The sequence below is a fragment of the Thunnus albacares genome, chromosome 7 (genome assembly GCF_914725855.1).
Source record: "Thunnus albacares chromosome 7, fThuAlb1.1, whole genome shotgun sequence".
Lineage (NCBI taxonomy): Eukaryota > Metazoa > Chordata > Actinopteri > Scombriformes > Scombridae > Thunnus > Thunnus albacares.
Genome location: NC_058112.1, coordinates 28,325,545 through 28,344,111, shown reverse-complemented (window position 1 = coordinate 28,344,111; position 18,567 = coordinate 28,325,545). Strand labels below are relative to the sequence as shown.

General features: G+C 38.2%; 1 protein-coding gene across 1 annotated transcript; it reads left to right on the top strand.

Annotated features, from left to right (window-relative positions):
- The first annotated feature begins 925 nt into the window (after positions 1 to 925).
- Positions 926 to 7,741, top strand: borcs5 (BLOC-1 related complex subunit 5). The gene is made up of 4 exons (XM_044357180.1): positions 926 to 1,655; positions 2,988 to 3,131; positions 3,965 to 4,122; positions 5,546 to 7,741. Exons 1-4 carry the CDS (start codon positions 1,598 to 1,600, stop codon positions 5,777 to 5,779), a joined length of 594 nt encoding a protein of 197 aa, XP_044213115.1. The 5' UTR covers positions 926 to 1,597; the 3' UTR covers positions 5,780 to 7,741.
- Positions 7,742 to 18,567: the final 10,826 nt, after the last annotated feature.

Genomic DNA, 18,567 nt, shown 5'->3' with positions numbered 1-18,567 from the left:
TTGCATCCCTACTTTAATTTTCTGAGGGCCACAGTTGGCCACACAGGGGCACAATTACTCTACAGAGTTCTAGGTTTAACCATTTGAACAGTGGTGGAAGAAGTACTCAGATCCTTTAGTACCAATACAGCAATGTCACAATACTCCATAACAAGTAAGTCCAGCATGAAAAATCCTACTTAAGTAAAATAACATAAGTATTATGAGCTTGATGTACTTAAAGTATTGCAGTAAAAGTAGTGGTTTGGTCCCTCTGACTGATGTATTATTATATATGACATCATTAGATTATTAATACTGAAGCATTAGTGTTAGAGCAGCATGTTACTGTTGTAGCTGCTGGAGGTGGCGCTAGTTTCAACTACTTTATATACAGTTAGCTAGTTTAGTCCAGTGGTTCCCAACCTAGGGGTCGGGCCCCTCCAAAGGGTCACCAGATAAATCTGAGGGGTCATGAGATGATTAATGGGAGAGGAAAGAAGAAAAAAAGTTCTGATACACAAATCTGTTTTTAACAAAAAAGACTTTTTCTCTAATCTTTGGTTTTTGGTGAAATTTCAGATAATTTATTGAAATTAAATTATGTGAGAAGTTTAGAGAGAAAAATCACTATTTGGTGGAGCTGTTAACAACTCATAGACATGGGAAATGTGACCCTGACTACACACTGCTTTTTGTAAGACGTCAAAAGCCAAAACAGTTGGAAACCACTGGTTTCATCTTTAACAATGTGTTGTATTTTAAAAGCTTGTTATATTATCCATTGTGTCAAAACTTCATCTGAAAAGTAACGAAAGCTGTCAAATAAATGTAGCGGAGTAGAAAGTAAAATATTGCCCTCTGAAATGTAGTGGAGTGGAAGTATAAAGTAGCATCACATAGAAATACTCAAGTAAAATTGTTCAGTACTTGAGTAAATGTACTTTGTTACTTTCCACCACTGCATTTGAAGACCATAAATCCCACATCCTCAGTCCATTTTATAGTTTGAGTGTCCATGTTATGAGGCACTGTTATTAGCTGTTAGTGTTATTATTTGTCATTTGAAGGATACATCAATAACAGGAAAACCAGTAGATTTAGAGGTTTACTGATATAATTCCTCGTTTGGACCTCAGCAGCAGTGGGGGTGGTAATGAGCTGATCTGGAGCATTAAGAAGAACCCCGTGATCAATATTTACGGAAGTGTAGCCTCACTATGAACTGGAAGAAGCGCACAGTCATTTCTTCCTTTTTTTAATCTCATGTTAATATGAAGATAGGCTAATTCTTCAAACAACGCGGGTTATCACATGACTCTAGGATAAAAGTCTACTAACGACTTTTCTTTAGAGGGATGTTTTGTAGCCTGTTAGCTAGTAGCAAACGTTAGCAGGGACGTTTGACACAACATAGCTAGCTTTGACTCGGTTGGATTGCTGAGACGACATTCACTTCCCTTCCTGCCAAATGGTAGTCATGTTGTCACTCCGGGTGTATTTGGAGGTCGCATGAAGGTTTTGCAGACGGTATTTCGTCAGTTTCTTTTTTTCTTTCGGTGCGGTGTCTGGAAACGTTAACTAGAAGCTAACCGCTAGTTAGCCGAACGTTAGCACCATGGGAGCCGAGCAGAGTGGAGATGCGGAGAACAAACACTCCGATTACGGCTCGTCAGGTGAGACTACCTTCCCTTACACTGAGGAGGATTCATGAATTAATAATTTTCACAAGTTTCTACAGTAGTCAGTCAAGATTGAGGGGCACTGTCAACTATATTATGGGTGGCAGCGTGTGTCCAAATATGTGTGTAACAGTTAGCGGTTACTTAGATTTTTGAAGTATTTGTAATACTTTTTCATGCTTCTAGTCCACCACAATTCAGTTATATGTAATGTTTTTACTCCATTACATGCATATATTGTTAATTATGTGTTTATAGTTATAAGTTGCTTATTTTTTCACTATAAACAAGTAATACACGCGTAGATTAAACTACCTCGTCGAATATAACGTAGTTTGCCTTCATCTTCATAAACTACAGCACTGAAATATTGTTTGCATGTTAATGCGTCAATAATGATAATCTACACTCTGATTGGGGCCATTCTGATTAATCAGTATTTTCGCTACTTTTCAATATATTCAATGTATTCAAACGTCCTTACAATGTGGTTTTACTACTTCTACTTAAAGGACAGGTTCACAGTCTGTTTTAAAACAACAGTCAGGTGTCCATATAAACACTGAAAGAGGTTTTCCTCGCTGTAATCATTCCTCCTGTTAGTACTGGCTATTAAAAGATCCCCTTCAAATGTGCTCTCAATGTAAGTGATGGAGGCCAAAATCCACAGTCATTTTGTGCAAAAATGCATTGAAACGTTGATCTGAAGCTAATATGAGGCCTCAGCAGACTGAGTTATTCATATCAAGTGGATATCTGCCACATTTACAGTCTTTTAACATCATATTCTCTCTCTCTGTGTCTCCCTGTTGAGCTGTGGTGGAAGCATAGTAACAAAGAGAGGAATTTAGCACTTAAAAAACTAAAAAACTGGCTAATTTGGATGGTTGAAGCTTCATATTAGCTTCAGATAAACTTTTAAATACATTTTTGCACAGAAGGAGGACTGTGGATTTTGTCCCCCATCACTTACATTATAAGTGTATTATGAAGGGATCTTCTGATGGCCTGTATGAACAGGAGGAATGATTACAGCAAGAAAAATCTATTTCAAAGTTAATTTGGGCTCCTGACGGTTGTTTTAAGACAGACTTAATTATGAACCGTCCTTCAAGTAAAGGATCTGAGTTCTTCTGTCTCTGTCCAAATGACAAAACAAGTATTCTGTCGAAGAAGGCTCAAATAGAATAATAAAAACAATTGGTTAAGTTGTAGTAAAACTAAGGCTTCAAATAAAATCCTGTGACTTGATTGTAAGAAGGTTATAGGTGATGTGAATTAAGAGTTGGCTGTTGATGTTAATTCATAGAAATATTGTCATTGCAGTCGTTCCTTCTCCAGCAAAGCAGAAGGCAAAGATGGATGATATTGTGGTTGTGGCCCAGGGGACCCAGTCAATGCGAAATATCCACAATGACCCAGATGTCATAAAGCTTCAAGAGATACCCACCTTTCAGCCGCTTTTGAAAGGTAACTTTATAGTCTCCCAGCTGGATTTTAGTGACATTTTTACGAGACCCTTAACAAAGACAGACTTCATTAGGTACACCTTGTTAAAACTAATGCGGGCTCACCGGCAGCAGAAATCCCATATTCTCTGGCAGATATTGTGTGCTATAATATAATATTTTTGCATTTATGAATGTCCAGAAATGTGTGTATATATAAAACTGCTAACATTTATATGGGTCACTAGACAGAATAAGTACAATTTGAGTGTTAGGTGAGAGAAAATAATGATACTGAAAACCGATAGCTGCCAAGTATATACATATATATATATATATATATATATATATATATATATATATATATATATATATATATATATATATATATATATACACACACACACACAACAATGTTATGATCTCTGTGATCTTTGTGGTAAGTATTGACAAAGTCTGACCAAGATGTTTTTGAGATTGAAATGTTGCTCTACCGAATTGAATTTATTGGGAGCTATTAGTGCAGTGTGTCGATTTTTTTGTCTGATTTCTATCATTTCAGTTTTCTTATGAAGATCATTAAGAATTTTATCTTATTTTCTAGCAGTCCCCACCAGTCAATTTTCTAATTCTGTGTAGTGAAGCAAATTGTTGCTGCAACTCGTTATGACTGTGTTAGGAGGTGAATAATGAGCCAAGTTTCCTGTGTAGGCGCAGTCCTGAAATAGCACAGGGATAGTTCTATCACATCCTGTGCATTGCTAATTACAGTAATTACAAAGTGTTAGGCTGTTGTCAAGTGTTACTCTGTTCCAGCATGCCCCTTTTAAGTCCTTTGGCCTTCACTCTCCACAGGAGTGCTGAGTGGCCAGACATCACCCAGCAGTGTGTGTCTGGAAAGACTGGATGCTGCCCAGGTTCTGCAGCTCTGCGTCCGATACCAGGACCACCTACACCAGTGTGCCGAGGCCGTAGCCTTCGACCAGAACGCCCTAGTCAAGAGAATCAAAGAAGTAAGGCTACCAATATACAGAATGGGTCAGCTAGTTTATTGGATTTCTCATTGCTCAACACAACAATAATAAATATTGTGTTCCTTGTTCAATATAGAAAGTTTATTCCAACATTTAAGAAATATATTAACTACTAGCATATAGACATTTTTGGTTCCACAGCTAGCTGTTTGGAAATTTCAGATTTTATTTCCAAAGTCAGTCATCAGAAAATTGACAGCAGTTTGGATCATTAGTTGACCATAAATGTAATTTATTAAGCAAAAATACCAAATATTCACTTATTCCAGCTTCTCATATGTGAGGATTTGCTGCTTTTCTTTGAATTATATCAATATGAATTGAATATTTTTGGGTTTTGGTCTCTTGTTTGGACAAAACAAATAATTTGAACATCACCGTGGTTCAAATGAATTGTAATGGGTATTTTCACTATTATTTTGCCATTTGAAATGCCCAACAATTGATTATTTGAAATATTAGTGAAAAAAATTATAAATAGAATTATCAGTAATTAAAATAGTAGTACTACTAGTAGTAGTTGCATCCCAAAGCCAAAGACAACAAAGCTGACAAATGTGCAAGACCTCATCAAGTCTGAGTTGTAGAGATTAAACTGATTCCAGGTGTAAATAATAAACATTTTTGTTTGTCTGTTTAGTAGTAAAGACACATGCATCTGGTAAAGGTTATGTTGAAACTTCACACATACACTCAGCAGCCACTTTATTAGGAACACCTGTGCAATCTAATACAATCCAATACAACAGCTCTGCCATAAATTCTACTTTTACAAAGCTTATACATTTACAATTTATGTTCGCATTGTCAGAAAGGTGATAATTCTACTTTATGTTTATTATTGAGGCTGGTAGTGGTGTACTGGAGGGCATTATATTGAAAAGTGTTTGTAATATTTTGTCCCCCTCATGTATGTTAATGGAGTGGGCAAAATATTAGGAACAGCATTCAATATAATGCCCTCCAGTACACCATCACCACCCTCTACCACCTCAGTAATAAACATAAAGTAGAATTATCACCTTTCTGACAATGACAACAAAAACTGAAAATGTATAAGCTTCGTAAAAGTAGAATTTATGGCAGAGCTGTTGTATTGGATTGCATCAGATAGAACAGGTGTTCCTAATGAAGTGTCCGGAGAGTGTATATTAGACTCATAAAAACATCACTTATCCTTTATGTTTGAATTTCCATTCAATTTGTCAGGAGTGCTTCTATTGTACTGTTCTGCATATGTAATATTGTTAATGATGTTCATGTGTTAGTGAGTGGTAAGTTTAAAATTTTATGAGTTTTGTACACATGCATAGCTATCTTCCTCTGTTTTGTTTTGAGATGATTCAAAGTTTTCATCAAAAGTCAGACCATCTTGTTTTCTCTGCCGTCTGTTTCTTTCCAGATGGACTTGTCAGTGGAAACCTTGTTCAGCATAATGCAGGAACGGCAGAAACGCTATGCCAAGTACGCAGAGCAGATCCAGAAGGTCAATGAGATGTCCATGATCCTGAGACGCATCCAGATGGGTATCGACCAGACGGTGCCGCTGATGGAGCGACTCAACAACATGCTGCCTGAGAGCGAGCGCCTGGAACCCTTCAGCATGAGGCCCGACGGGGATTCTGCCACCAAGTAGCCTCCTTTAAAGCCAACATTGCTACTTGCTACTCGAGTCTCCATCCGTCCTCAGTCCAGGAGGAAGTGCAGTTCTGTCCAGCTGTAGGAATTCTAAGCTTTTTAAATGGGTGAAAGAATTTTACCCATTTTCATAGTAGAGGAGGAGCTCAGCTTTAATGTCCGATTCTGTTCTGGTCAGCTCTCCAGCTCACGATAGCTTCTTTTTATTATTTTACTTAGTGCAGGAAGGAACACATCCTACTTACTACAGCACCTCTACTCGGCACTCACATGTTCATACCTGAGTCCAACCACATTTTTCTGCTACTGGCCACTGACCAGCTCTACTGGAGCAGTTGCACATTTCAGAAATGCTGCCTTCAAATGAACCCTAACTGTACAAACAGCAGGCATGGAGATTATTACTAATCATTTCCCTGCAGGAAATAAATTGGCAATCTTCCAGGCACAGGCCATCTTTGATAATCTAAAGGCAGGAGAGGAACAGACATGTTTGTTTGAGAATGAACTCTAAATGCTCCAAAAACATGTCCTGGGCATGTGTTGCAGGTTTTTAGAGATCTCAGAATTTTTCCTGCTACTCTGGAAATTTGCTTCTACCTGCCAAAATATCTTAAACCACTTGAGAACTTCCAGTGGATTGATTTTGGATCTTAACAATACAGACATTTGTTGTTTGTGATCCTGATATTCATTTCGCTCCCAAGCCATATGCCACCGTTTGAAGATCACTTCCATGAACTGCTTGCATGCAGATTGACTGCTTTTTCTGTATAATATCAGTGTTTTTTTGGGAAATTATGAAGAAGAGACTCGCAAAGAGAACCAAGAAGGATTGTTTACATCGGATTACACGAGGAGCAAGGATGTACATTTGGTGTAAAATGAGAAACTTCAGCCTCAGCACCTCCATGGACAGAGGAAAGTCTGAAACATTCTCATGAACTTTTGAACTTCAGTTTTCTGTTGACAGAACTTTAATTTATTTGGATTATTTTGCCCAGCAGTGCCAAGCCTGTTTGCATGTAAAATAGTAAAGAAAGTTGAAAAATAGGACCTAACGGGGACCCTGACGTTTCAGAGCTTTTCAGCGGATCGCTACAGAAGAGGGATGCACATGAGGACAGAAAACATTTCATCAAGTCACCCCACTCGTCAGAGAGAGATCTCCGTCCAGACAATGCTTTTACATGACTGCACCGCATTTCAGCATTAAATGTTTAGTATGTTTGTTTGCTTGTCACAATGAAAGTTAAACATCACACATACCAAAGATTCACAAGTCCTCAAAGCTGTTTAATATTAAGTGGCACTTTAGAAAAGGGAAGGTCGGGCATATCTTTAGGCTGTTCGAGGAATGTGGTCAAGTTCACTTCATTGCTTCATCTGTTGAATATTGTATTTTAAGTCATGTGTCATTTGCTTAAAGGGTTGGTTCCATCAAATTACAAAAAACAAATGTTCTCTTCTACCTTTAGTGGTATCTATCCATGCAGATAGTTTTATTTGTCTCTGAAATTTCTGCCGCCGCCACAATATAATGGAGGTGAATGAATTTAGTTTGTGGTGCTCACAGCATTGAAAAGTTGCATTAAATAAATTAAACCGTAACGCCGTTATCCTGTTACTCTGGATAACAAACAAAACACTCTATTAATAGTTGGATCATTTGTGTAGAAATTACCAGGACATTGTTTCTGGAAAGACACATTGCTGAGTTTGTGAATAATTTTCATAATGTATTTAATTTAAAATATAATTACTTAATGCTGTGAACACTACAAATGAAATCCGATTCAACTCTGTTGTATTTTCAGCAGCAGAAATTATCTTTAGCTGACCTTTTTAAAGCCTGTGTTTCTGAACGACTTGATACCACTAGAGGTAAGTGAGAAATTATGTTTTTTAATTTGATTGTGACAAGACCCTTTAACTAATAACAGGCCAGTTTGCAGTGTGGCAATAAAAAAACAAAAGACACTAATAAACAAAGACTGAAATGGCATTATTACGGCAGCAGTGTGACAGTATGGGCTTATGTAGCTCCACAAGGTGGAGCCAGAGATAACACAGTGTGGCTACTGGTCACACACACACCGTTGAAGGTTAAAAGTCCAAAAGCAGCTGCTCTCAAGTAAGTCAGAGCTTGAGTGTCTTGGTGAAGGACACTTGAGCAGAAGAGCTGTTACATCCAACACACAGGCTGCTGCAGGAATCAAACCTGGAGCCTTAAAGAAACAGTCCCAGAAACCACCAGGCCAACCTGTTTCCATCACCATTACCTCTACCAGAGCTTCAGAAAGCCTTATCTCACAAACACCACCTTCTACCACGTAAGATATAGCTTCACCAGACACATTTAGTAAGATTTCTCTTTGTCCAATCCTTATTCCTTTTGTTTATACTTGGGTCAACAAAGTCAAGCCCAGTGCATCCCTGACGCGCCGATACAACTTGTATCAACCTCAAAGCTAAAATCTGAATGAGGCATTAAAAGATTTTACTTGGAAAAAGTTTGCAGCTAACGGTGAGTGGTTCCTCTCTGGATTCAGCGGTGGATGGTGTTTTGTTTTTTTTCTCTTTCCCCGTGAGCCAGTGTAGTCTGATTAGAATGGTTGTGTACATTGTGCAGTTTTTCAGCAGTGTATAAACATGCTGAACTCAATTACACCTACAAAAGGATCCTCCTCCGGCTGGCTTGCTTTGAGGTACAGAATTAGCCCGGTTGGTTGACATAAGGGACATAAGGCAGAGACAAGTTTTCTTTTGAATTTAAAGCAGAACTCCTTTGATATGTTATCGCCTTTCATGTGTAAATTAAAATGGGTGAAAAATGTCTTAAATGGCCTTGGGGGTATTGTTTGAACATTGGAACAGAAATGGGAATTGTCACTGCTTTCTGTGGCGAGGAGGGGTAAAAGTTCCTCAGTCTTTGTAATGAAGAATAGTTCCTGACGCTCAGAGCTGGATATTAACGCCACAAGATGATACAATATGATCTGCCACCAGGAAATTCATTCACCGAAGTGAAATAGAAATCCAATTTCCCTTGTATACTTCTCATTTGAATATAAATCAAAGGCTGGTTTGCTCCTCTTTTCCTTCCTATTTTGCTTGCTCAAAATTGCAACATGAAAATAAGTCTGGCCTTCTTATCGCTGTCATCTTTTAGGGGGAAACACAAACCAACATCGGTTGTTTTTTTGTGTGATAAAAGAAGAATTTAAGTTTCCGGACAGAAAGTTGCTGAAATGTGAAAAACAATATAATTGTTGTTTTAGTTACATAATTCAAAGGCTTTTTCAGTCATGTGAGATTATGTAATACAAAAAAGTTAAGAGGGTAAATTTTCAGTTGCTCGGATGGAAACAGTTGATTAGTCCATCGACAGAATATTAATCTGCAGCTATTTTAATATTTTGATAGTTGTTTGACATTTTTGAAGCAAACATATCAAACGTTCTTATGTTGCAGTTTCTTAATGTGACGATTTTCTCTTTTCTTAAAAATCTTCGTATTTAGAGCTGAAATAATTAGTCCATTGAGTGATCCGCTGATCAACAGAAAATTAATCGGTCACAATTTTGATAATCAATTTTATCGATTCAGTGATATTTCAGGAAAAACTGAAGCTTCCAGCTTCTCTCAAGTAAGAATTTGCTACTTTGTTTTTTTATGATAGTTAACTGAATATTTCGGGTTTTGGAGTTTTGGTCGGACAAAACAAGACATGAAAATATGAAAACTTGAGTTCTGGGAAACGTCTTATATTTTATTGACCAAACAGATAATTATTAATAAAGAAAATAATCAGCAGATTAATGGATAAGGAAAATAATTCTGTCAGTCTTATATGGGATAGTACACTGAATATATTTTGAGTTTTGGACTGTTGCAATATTGTCATATTTCAGTATTCAGTTTATTGATGATGATAATAATTGGTTGTTGCGGCCCTTTTCAGTCAGAATTTACCTGATTAGAACAGTTCCCCGTATTGTTAGGTGGCATTTATAAAAACATGTTTTTTCACATCACACTACATTCCTTTATATAAGGTACCAAATCTTTCTGAGCAGGTTAAAACCATTTTTGCCCAGAACTGCCGTAAATACTGTTCCAGTGAACAGCTCGAGGAAAGGAGGCGTCCCTTAGATGATTGCCTGTATTGACTATATTGACTTTCATCCTGTAAAATTACCCAGCACTGCTTTTTTATTTGACACCCAGTCACCTCCAGTGATGAATAACCGGTGGACCTCCCTCTTGAGTTGCAGCCAAACATTATCCCTCTTACTGGAGACATGAATTCTACCTCAGACCAGATCTATCAGGGGACATCTAATAAAGCACTTTGTTGCTTCATTGCACAGTTGTGTTCTCAAGGACATCGAGCCGCTACAGCAGACCAGGAGTGACGTGTCCTTCCATTGAAATGCCACTGCTCCAGCGCTGTTTAGGAGGGCAACAGTATATCAGCATACAAGCCCTTTAGAACATCTGGAACGTATCCAGGGATTCATACTCAGGAGCCCGTTTCACAAAAGCGTTTTTAGAGCAGATTGCAGTTGCAGAACGGTGCCAGTGTTGCTTGCAAATTGCAGATAAATTTAGGTCCTCTCGCATGCTTATGCATGAGTTGCAAGTATGGTGTTTCTTTTGATCAGTTAAACATGTCAAAAGTAGCAAGATTGGAAATGATTTAACATTGCAAGTTGCAGCTTGCATGCTGCGAGTTTGGTTGAAAAAAGCCGGTGATGCTCTTTGGTCTCTACATTACATATGTGGAGCGTATTAGGGAATTTATCTCGTCCCATATGAGATATATGAGATGATGTTTTCATCAGGAGGACCAGCTGTGGCTGCACTCGGCTGGTTGGATCAGTTCAGTTCAGACATTTCAATACCTTGGATGCGGTGGGATTGAAATGTCTCTTATTAATCAGTTTAACTATTTTGTTTCTAAATCCTCTCTTCAGCAGAGAAAGAGTAATGTTCCTTATGATATGTACCTACAACGGTATTCATATTGATTATAAACCTTGTTTTAAAGGGGACATAACATGCTTTTGTAGTTTTCTGTCATTTATATACTGTTATGATGTAAGATGTCTGTTAAACATGGTCAAAGTTCCAAAACATGCAGTGAACTTATGTAAAAACGCTCACTGAAAGTCAAAAGTCCAGTGCTTCAGCCTGCCCTGAATGCTTCATTTGCTACTTTAACTCTACTTCCTCCTTGTGATGACATCAGATTGTTTCGAGCATGCCCACACATGGCCGTCGGTTCCATAGCCTTTATTGCCAAGGTTGTGCCACGGGTTGTTTGTGTCGTCCACTCCCATAGTTTGGATGAGATGCAGCCTTGAACATGTACTGATGTATTTGAGAAGTTGCCATTTCGAGTAGAGAACAAGAAAAAGAAGTGAACAGCCTCTGGAACTGGTGGAAGTCTGCTGAGGGTCAGAACAGTGAGCTAAAACAACCTGTTTCAGAACTGAGGGGCTGCATAAGGACCAGTATAAGATAAATCAGGAGTTTTGAACTGTAAATCATGCAAAAATATTCCAGTAGAGCCCCAGAATATAAATATAGACCTGGAAATGTGCATGATGCATCCTCTTTAAAACAGGCATTTGAAACAACTAGAAAAAGAAAGATATCAGCACCCTGTTGTGATGCATTGACTGAAGCCAGTCTGAGGCAGCTGACTAAAGGGGACCTATTATGCTAATTTTCAGCTCTATAATTTTATTCTGGGACTCAACTAGAGTAGCTTTGCATGATTCACAGGTCAAAAAACTCCTTATTTATCTCATACCGGCCCTTTGTGGAGCCCCTCAGTTCAGCCTCTGTCTCTTAACAGGCAGTCTTGGCCTCTGGCTACCATGACTACCGCCAAAACAATGGAAAAACGTCATAATGTTAGTGGAGCAGGGAACTCGCATGCTGTGCGTGGAGCAGATGACAATAGAAATAAATCTGTCACGAACCGACATGGGCTTGGGCTGAAAACGTTGGAAACCAAGTGTTCAGATCAGTCTGAAGCCAGGGCTTTTTGCTCGCAGGGATTACTTCTGCATACATTTACCTCATTATTTGACAAATAAGGAAAAGAATAATATGTCTCCTTTAAAAGAACACACTTGTGAACTTGCAGTAACTTAAGAATCTGTTCACTTCACCAGAAACAGGTGTTAATATCAAACAGCACTGACTATGTACATACAGCATACCATAGATACAGTATATATACACATCTGAACTATTGTAACAGGGCTCCTCTAACTGATGTCAGTCCTACACTATGAGTCAGACGTGACGTTACCAGTTGATATTTCTGATCTCAGACCTTCTGTGTTTCTTCCACTGCTCCTTCTCACATTTTTTTCTCCATTCGCTGAATGAAGAGTGAGATGTGACTGAAGGTTCAGAAATCTAGCAAGTGTACCTTTGAGCTTAGGTTATCAATACCATATGAAGCAGAAAAAGTGAATTTACTCAATTATTTACTTTTAAATACTCATCCATGTGCATCTAAGCTTTAACAACTGAGTGTAACGTTACCTTTCACATTCATATTTTTAACTATTTGCCACACAGGTGTTTATGTAATGACAGTTATAGTTAAGTACCCTCACAGAGGTGCTGACATCATGAATTAGAGCGAACCTGTGTGGGCAGCAGAGTGGAAATCTCCAACATGAGATGCTATTACAATGAGGCTTTTTGCCTGAATATTTATTGAGAAATGTTCAACTAATAACACAGTTTTATTAAATAGAAAGCACACAAACATGTTTACACCTAAAAAATATTACAGAAAGAAAGAAGAGTTTTAGTTTCATGTGCCAGCCCATTTTGCTTTATTTGACAGCATTTTTCCCTGTTGCAAGCTTAAATGTCTAACTTTTAACTTAAAATTGAACACATTGAGCTCTCTGGCCACTGTACAACTCCAGTCAGTGTGGCTGAATGTCAAAAACTATGATTTATGTGCCCTTGAGCATGGCTCTGCCCCCAACTGCTCCAGCAGAGCTCACAAAGCAGCCAGAAGTACAAAACCATCAAGGATGGTGGGTATTGGCAAATGTATGATGTGTAACACATCCTCTCTTACAGTTGACTCCCTGAGAGTGGTGTAGATAAGGACGTGTTCTGGCCTTGTTTGGATAAAGAAAGGTTTAACAACAGTAGTGAAAAGAAGAAATAAAAACCCAGAATAATCACATTTTACACCAGTGATAACATTTAAATTGTTTGAGAACTTTCCTTTGATCACACGTGAATGGTGAGAGACTCAGATGGTGATTCATTGCCACCGGGCCCGCTGCCATGAGTGACAGCATCATGTCTCATCTGAGACAGCCGGTAGCCAAACAAACAGCAGCTCATTACAGCATCAGTTTGGATCTCTGAATGGGGGAGAGGTGACATTGGCTCACAATGCGCAGTGGGGGGAAGGGTATGTGCTGGGGGGGGGGGGGGCAGCGTGTTGCCATAAATTGTTTAATGTTTCTTTACGTCTCGGCGGTCATACTAACTAACCAAAGGTACTTGAACTTTGGATGCACTAGCTTTTGAGTATCAAAGGAAAAGAACCTCATCAGGAACTGCAGCCAAGTCCCTGTTTGATAACTGATGCGATCCACGCATGCAAAAATTCCCAGGAAGCTGCACTGTTCAGTCAGTTTTGGTGTGCTTCAAACAATCTAGGTCAGAGGTTTGAGGCGTGTTGAAGGGGGGGGGGGGGGACATTATAATAATATTAATAATAATAACTTCAGCTTTTTCAAATGTGGGCATTTGGAACACTTATAAACACTTGTGCCCTTAACGTGTGTTCAGACAGCAAGTGAAACACATTTTCGCCTTGCGTTATTTGTGTGAATTTGACTGCTTGTGCAGTTAAGTTGTCACAAACAGCCAGTGTACTGAGAGTACAGACGTTACAGATGGTACTGAGTGTACAAGCTAGCACCTGCTACATCACTGGGCTTTCTGATGCATTTGAACATCCATGACTCCATGATTTTATTATGTAACCAATGTTTTGCCCACATTGAAACCGTATTTGGTTGTGGTTTTTCACCTTTTCATCCACGATTGTTTCCCAAACCAAGCTGAAATGGAGATGGCAGAGTGGGAGGTTTTTTGAGTGTCCACCGGCACCTGCAGCTCTGTCAGCACGCCGGCTTGTGTAACATTACAGCTCTTGATAAGTTTGAATGACTAACTAGCGCACCGTTTGTGTATTGATCCTTTCACACTGGTACAATATCCAGATTTGATGAGGAAAAATGTTTTGTAAATGAAAACAAGCCTCAGTAAAGTACTGGTACTTTACTATACTCGCTGGCTGCGTTCCGTAAACACACCATCAGTAGCGGAATGGACGGGATGCATGCAATGCATTCTGGTTGTTGTAGGATTCCCCCTTAAAAGTGGTATGGGGAATCTACAGCCTTTTTCTCAGTTTTCTGTAGTCATAGGGCACCAATTTGAAAAAAATGCACATTTCTGCTACACAAGTGACCTAGTTTTAAGAAATCATCATATTCACAGTGGTGAATTTTCCCTTTAAGGAGAGATGGTCATCTTGCCTTCGATATAAAAGACGGTCGTCTTGCCTTCGATATGTGCCATTGTCATGACCAGAATTAGAAAACATTAGATTAGAAACAGGTTTATTGCCAAGTAGGTTCACATATACAAGGACTTTGCCTTGGCGTTGTGGTGCGTAACAGTCAGAAAATAGAAGGTAAAAGAAAAATACCACAAAACATATGGTGATATAACTATATAAATAAAACTTTACAATTAAAATGTGAAATTATGGAAGCCCATAGGAGACTTTATTAGAATGAAAATGTAAACTTGAAAGTGTTATTTAAGTAAAAATTAAAATGAAAATGCAATAAAATTTACATTTTCATTTTCATATACTCGTATAGGCTTTCTGTGAGCACATTAATATGAAAATGGAAAAGTTGTTTGACATTTGATTTTCAAAGTCGTACCCTGCTGTACAGTGGACCATATTCAAATGAAAATTAAAATGCAATATACACAATGTAACCAGATTTTCCTTTTATGCAAACAACGTTCACCTCACCCGCGGTCATCTCAGCTGATAGCAGCCCGACTCCTGAGATGATCGGCCGGTCAACATGATCTGATGAACTGATCTGTGCGGCTCTTTGGTGATTTACTGCCGGCTCTAATGTCTCTGTAGCATTTTGTTGTGTGATATAATTCCTTTTGGAAGATAAATGTTGGTCTCAGATGAAATCTAGACATTGTAGCTGCCGCATTAGTTTGTCTGAATGTTAAGTGAAGCTTCATGTTTTTGCTGGACGGAACAACAGCGCTGCTTCTGGGTCTCTATATGTACAGATATCACCACATTTACATAAATATAAAGGTACATGAACAGATCAATCTATATTCAATTTCTTTTTACTTTAAGCTACATAACTGTTTGGATTTTTATTATAGCTACATTACAAACTGCATCTCTCTGTCAGTGAGGTTATTTTTTGTGAGAAAAAAGTGTTAGTGAAGCTTTGAGTTGAAAGTATTTTGTCACAGTAGTCAGGTAGGTGCGGTGAGGACATGGCAAGTTCGACTTGAGGGTACAAACTTCCGAGGACGGGAGGACGCTTAATAAAATAAAAAGAAATGTAATACAGACTGATCTGTTCATTTTAATACATTTATATTTATTGAAATGTGGTGATATCTGCACATATAGTTCATTTTGACACCAAAATAAATGTAAATGTAATAGACTGGGGGCGCTGGGCATTTGAATATTGTCCACTGTACAGCAGGGTACAACTTTGAAAATTAAATGTTAAACAGCTTTTCCATTATCATTTTAATATGGTCATAGAACACCCGTATGAGTATGTGAAAATGAAAATGTAAATTGGATTATTGCATTTTTATTTTTGCTCAAATAACACATACGTATGTAAGAAATTATGATTCTATTGTGGAATTACATTTTCAAGTTTACATTACCATTTTAATGAAGTACCCTATGGGCTTTCCATAGTGAAATATCATAAATATAGTAAAAAAATATATCTACTACCGGCACCTGGTAGCATGATACGAGAGCACGCACACAAAATTCACTGTCAATTGTGATACTATAGTTAAGAAAGCAACTTGGTGAACACTTTTTAGCCACTTAGGGGCTAGAAAACTGATCACTGGAGACTCTCCTGGGTGCTGCTGCTCCATATATCAGTGACAGGAGCTTTTTCTGCTCCCATTGCTTCGACCGTTCGGTTCAAAAGATCTTGGTAAAGCTATGCTTTTTGTTTACATAAATAATGCCACACATGATGAACAGTAAAGTTTTGAACACCCTTGGAGTATCATATGCTGAAAAGTTGTCATAGTTAGGGATGATGTATCCCTAACTAACGGGGAAAACGGCGCATCCTTTTGGACAGTTTCAGCTTGAAGGCGTTCATGGTGTTGACCTCTGTTGTAGATACAAATAGTGTCAAAAGTGTTTGTATGACTAACTAACTAAAAACAAAAGAGTTTGAGAAAGGAGGTCAGTCCCTGCCTGCTTTGTCATAGCTCCAAACTTGACCAATCACTGCGTTAAGCAAAAGTTACAAGGCTTTTTGGAAACAACATACCCCGATTTTGCCAGTGGAAAGGGTAAACAAGTCCTTTGTTTGAAGCATGCTGAAGCCTTTAAGCTTAAATGTGTTACACAGACATGGCACTTGTTGTGTGCGCTGAAAGAACTTCTCCAAACAGCCGTTTTTGTGAAGACTAAATATTTCATCCATAATTCATAGTCGAGCGGAGGAAACCCTGTGAGACAGGAGCTACGTCCATCACTGCTCTGTTGTGTTTGACTCGCTCAGATGAGTGAGTCAAACAAGCCGCTGGGAGTTCTGCTCTCTCTCTCTCTCAGTGCAAAAGCTTAGTGCTACTTAATGTAGGACTTTGTTTTTCAGTGTATAACTGTCAGTTACAAATCTGCCTTTTTGTTTACAACATGTTTCTTCTATTTTCTTCATCTTAATGGGTGCTTCAAACCAAAAAAAATACATCAAATATTTATTATCATCAGTGTCATACACATGTAGAAAAGCCGGTTACTTTGTAGCGTATCCTGTTGTGGATATAACACTGTCACTAAAGTATGAAATGTTATCATATGTATGTTATAGTTTTACTCAGAAGTAGCACAATGGCGACGCATCTCAAACAATGCCAGTTAGTTCTACGCTGTTCATTACGGCTTCATACAAAAGGGAACACATGTACTGCTTCTCTTCAAACAATAACAAGTAGCAGAAATTCATTATTCGCTCTCAGTCATATGCAAATGCGAACTTATCCTGTACAATAACGCCCTCCTCTTCAGTCTCCTCTTAGCTGGGTGCTCCAGCTTTGTGTATCTGTGTGTGCTTGAGTCTAAAAAAAAAAAAACCCATCAGCACATCTTATATCAATTATGTTGAGTGGTCTCTTCACATTGATTACCAGATAAGAGGTTGAGCCAAATGCTTTGTTCCAGAGAGAGACGTACAGTGGACAGATGGGTTTGTGTGAGTCGGTGAAAAGGCGATGGAGGACCCTCGAGGTTTGAACCCGTTGGCTTGAACAGAGAGCTGGACGAGCCTAAAGTAAAACGTCCTGTGTTTAGCCGTTTTGTAAACTTGAACAAATATCCAAATGATTTAAAACAAAACCAAAAAAACCCCACCTTTCGCCAACAACACATTATCTGTTTATGTCAGACGTCACTGGGCAGTAATGTGATTTCTGCTGCTTCCATCTGAAAGTGGACCAGAGTGAATGTGTTCTTAAAAGCACCATTTATTAATATTGTAGCTGCAAAGTATGTATTTAAAGTATTATAATAATTGTTCATTATTCCTTTTCTTTTTTTAAATCATCATTTTGTCAGAATTCATTTTGGTGAAAATCGGTGCGAAACCAGCAGCTCATTTGCATTTTCTCTCAATTGTTCCTTGTCAATTTTTTATTACTGGAAACATTTTTTTTTGAGCCGTCAGTGTCACAAGAGGACCAAGAAATAGCAGGAAAGATAACTACTGGGGTGTGAGTAACCATAAAATCTAGAGTTTTTTGTGTGTGTGTGAAAATACTGTAAAAATGAAGATCCTTATATGTATTTGGCATTTCAAATAATTTTTTCCAGCCTTTCAAACAGCCACTACTTTCTATTTACTGTATTACCAAATGATGTGAAACCTTTCAGTCAAATAAGCCATTACAGTGAACATCATGCATGGTGACGGTAATGACATGAAAGCGTAGGCTGATTTTGAAAGTTTATGCTGTATTACCACAAAATCACAAACAGTAAAAGGTAAGATGTTCACAGTGATTACTGATTTTAATACCGTACTAAACTTAAATGCTTCTGAAAGGCAGTAAAAACAGATTTAAAACATAAGTATGCCTTAGAAAATGGTAGGCAGTAAAGTAAAAAGTGATGTGTATTAAAAAAGCTTAGCTACTTACTGAGCTATGAGTGGAACAATGTATAATGCAAAAATATTGCATAAAATCAAATTATGATGTGCCACTATTGGCATGTTGAACCTAAAATCCTCAGCAGCAAGAACATATTTGAGTTTGTCTTGTTTTCACTTTATGAGCACAACCTCAAATAAATGACTCACTCCACAAGGAGAAAGATGGCATGGTGGTGAGAAAACTTGATGTTTATCTATTTGATTAAGGTTATTACACTTTCCAGTCAAGTATGACTAGAATGTC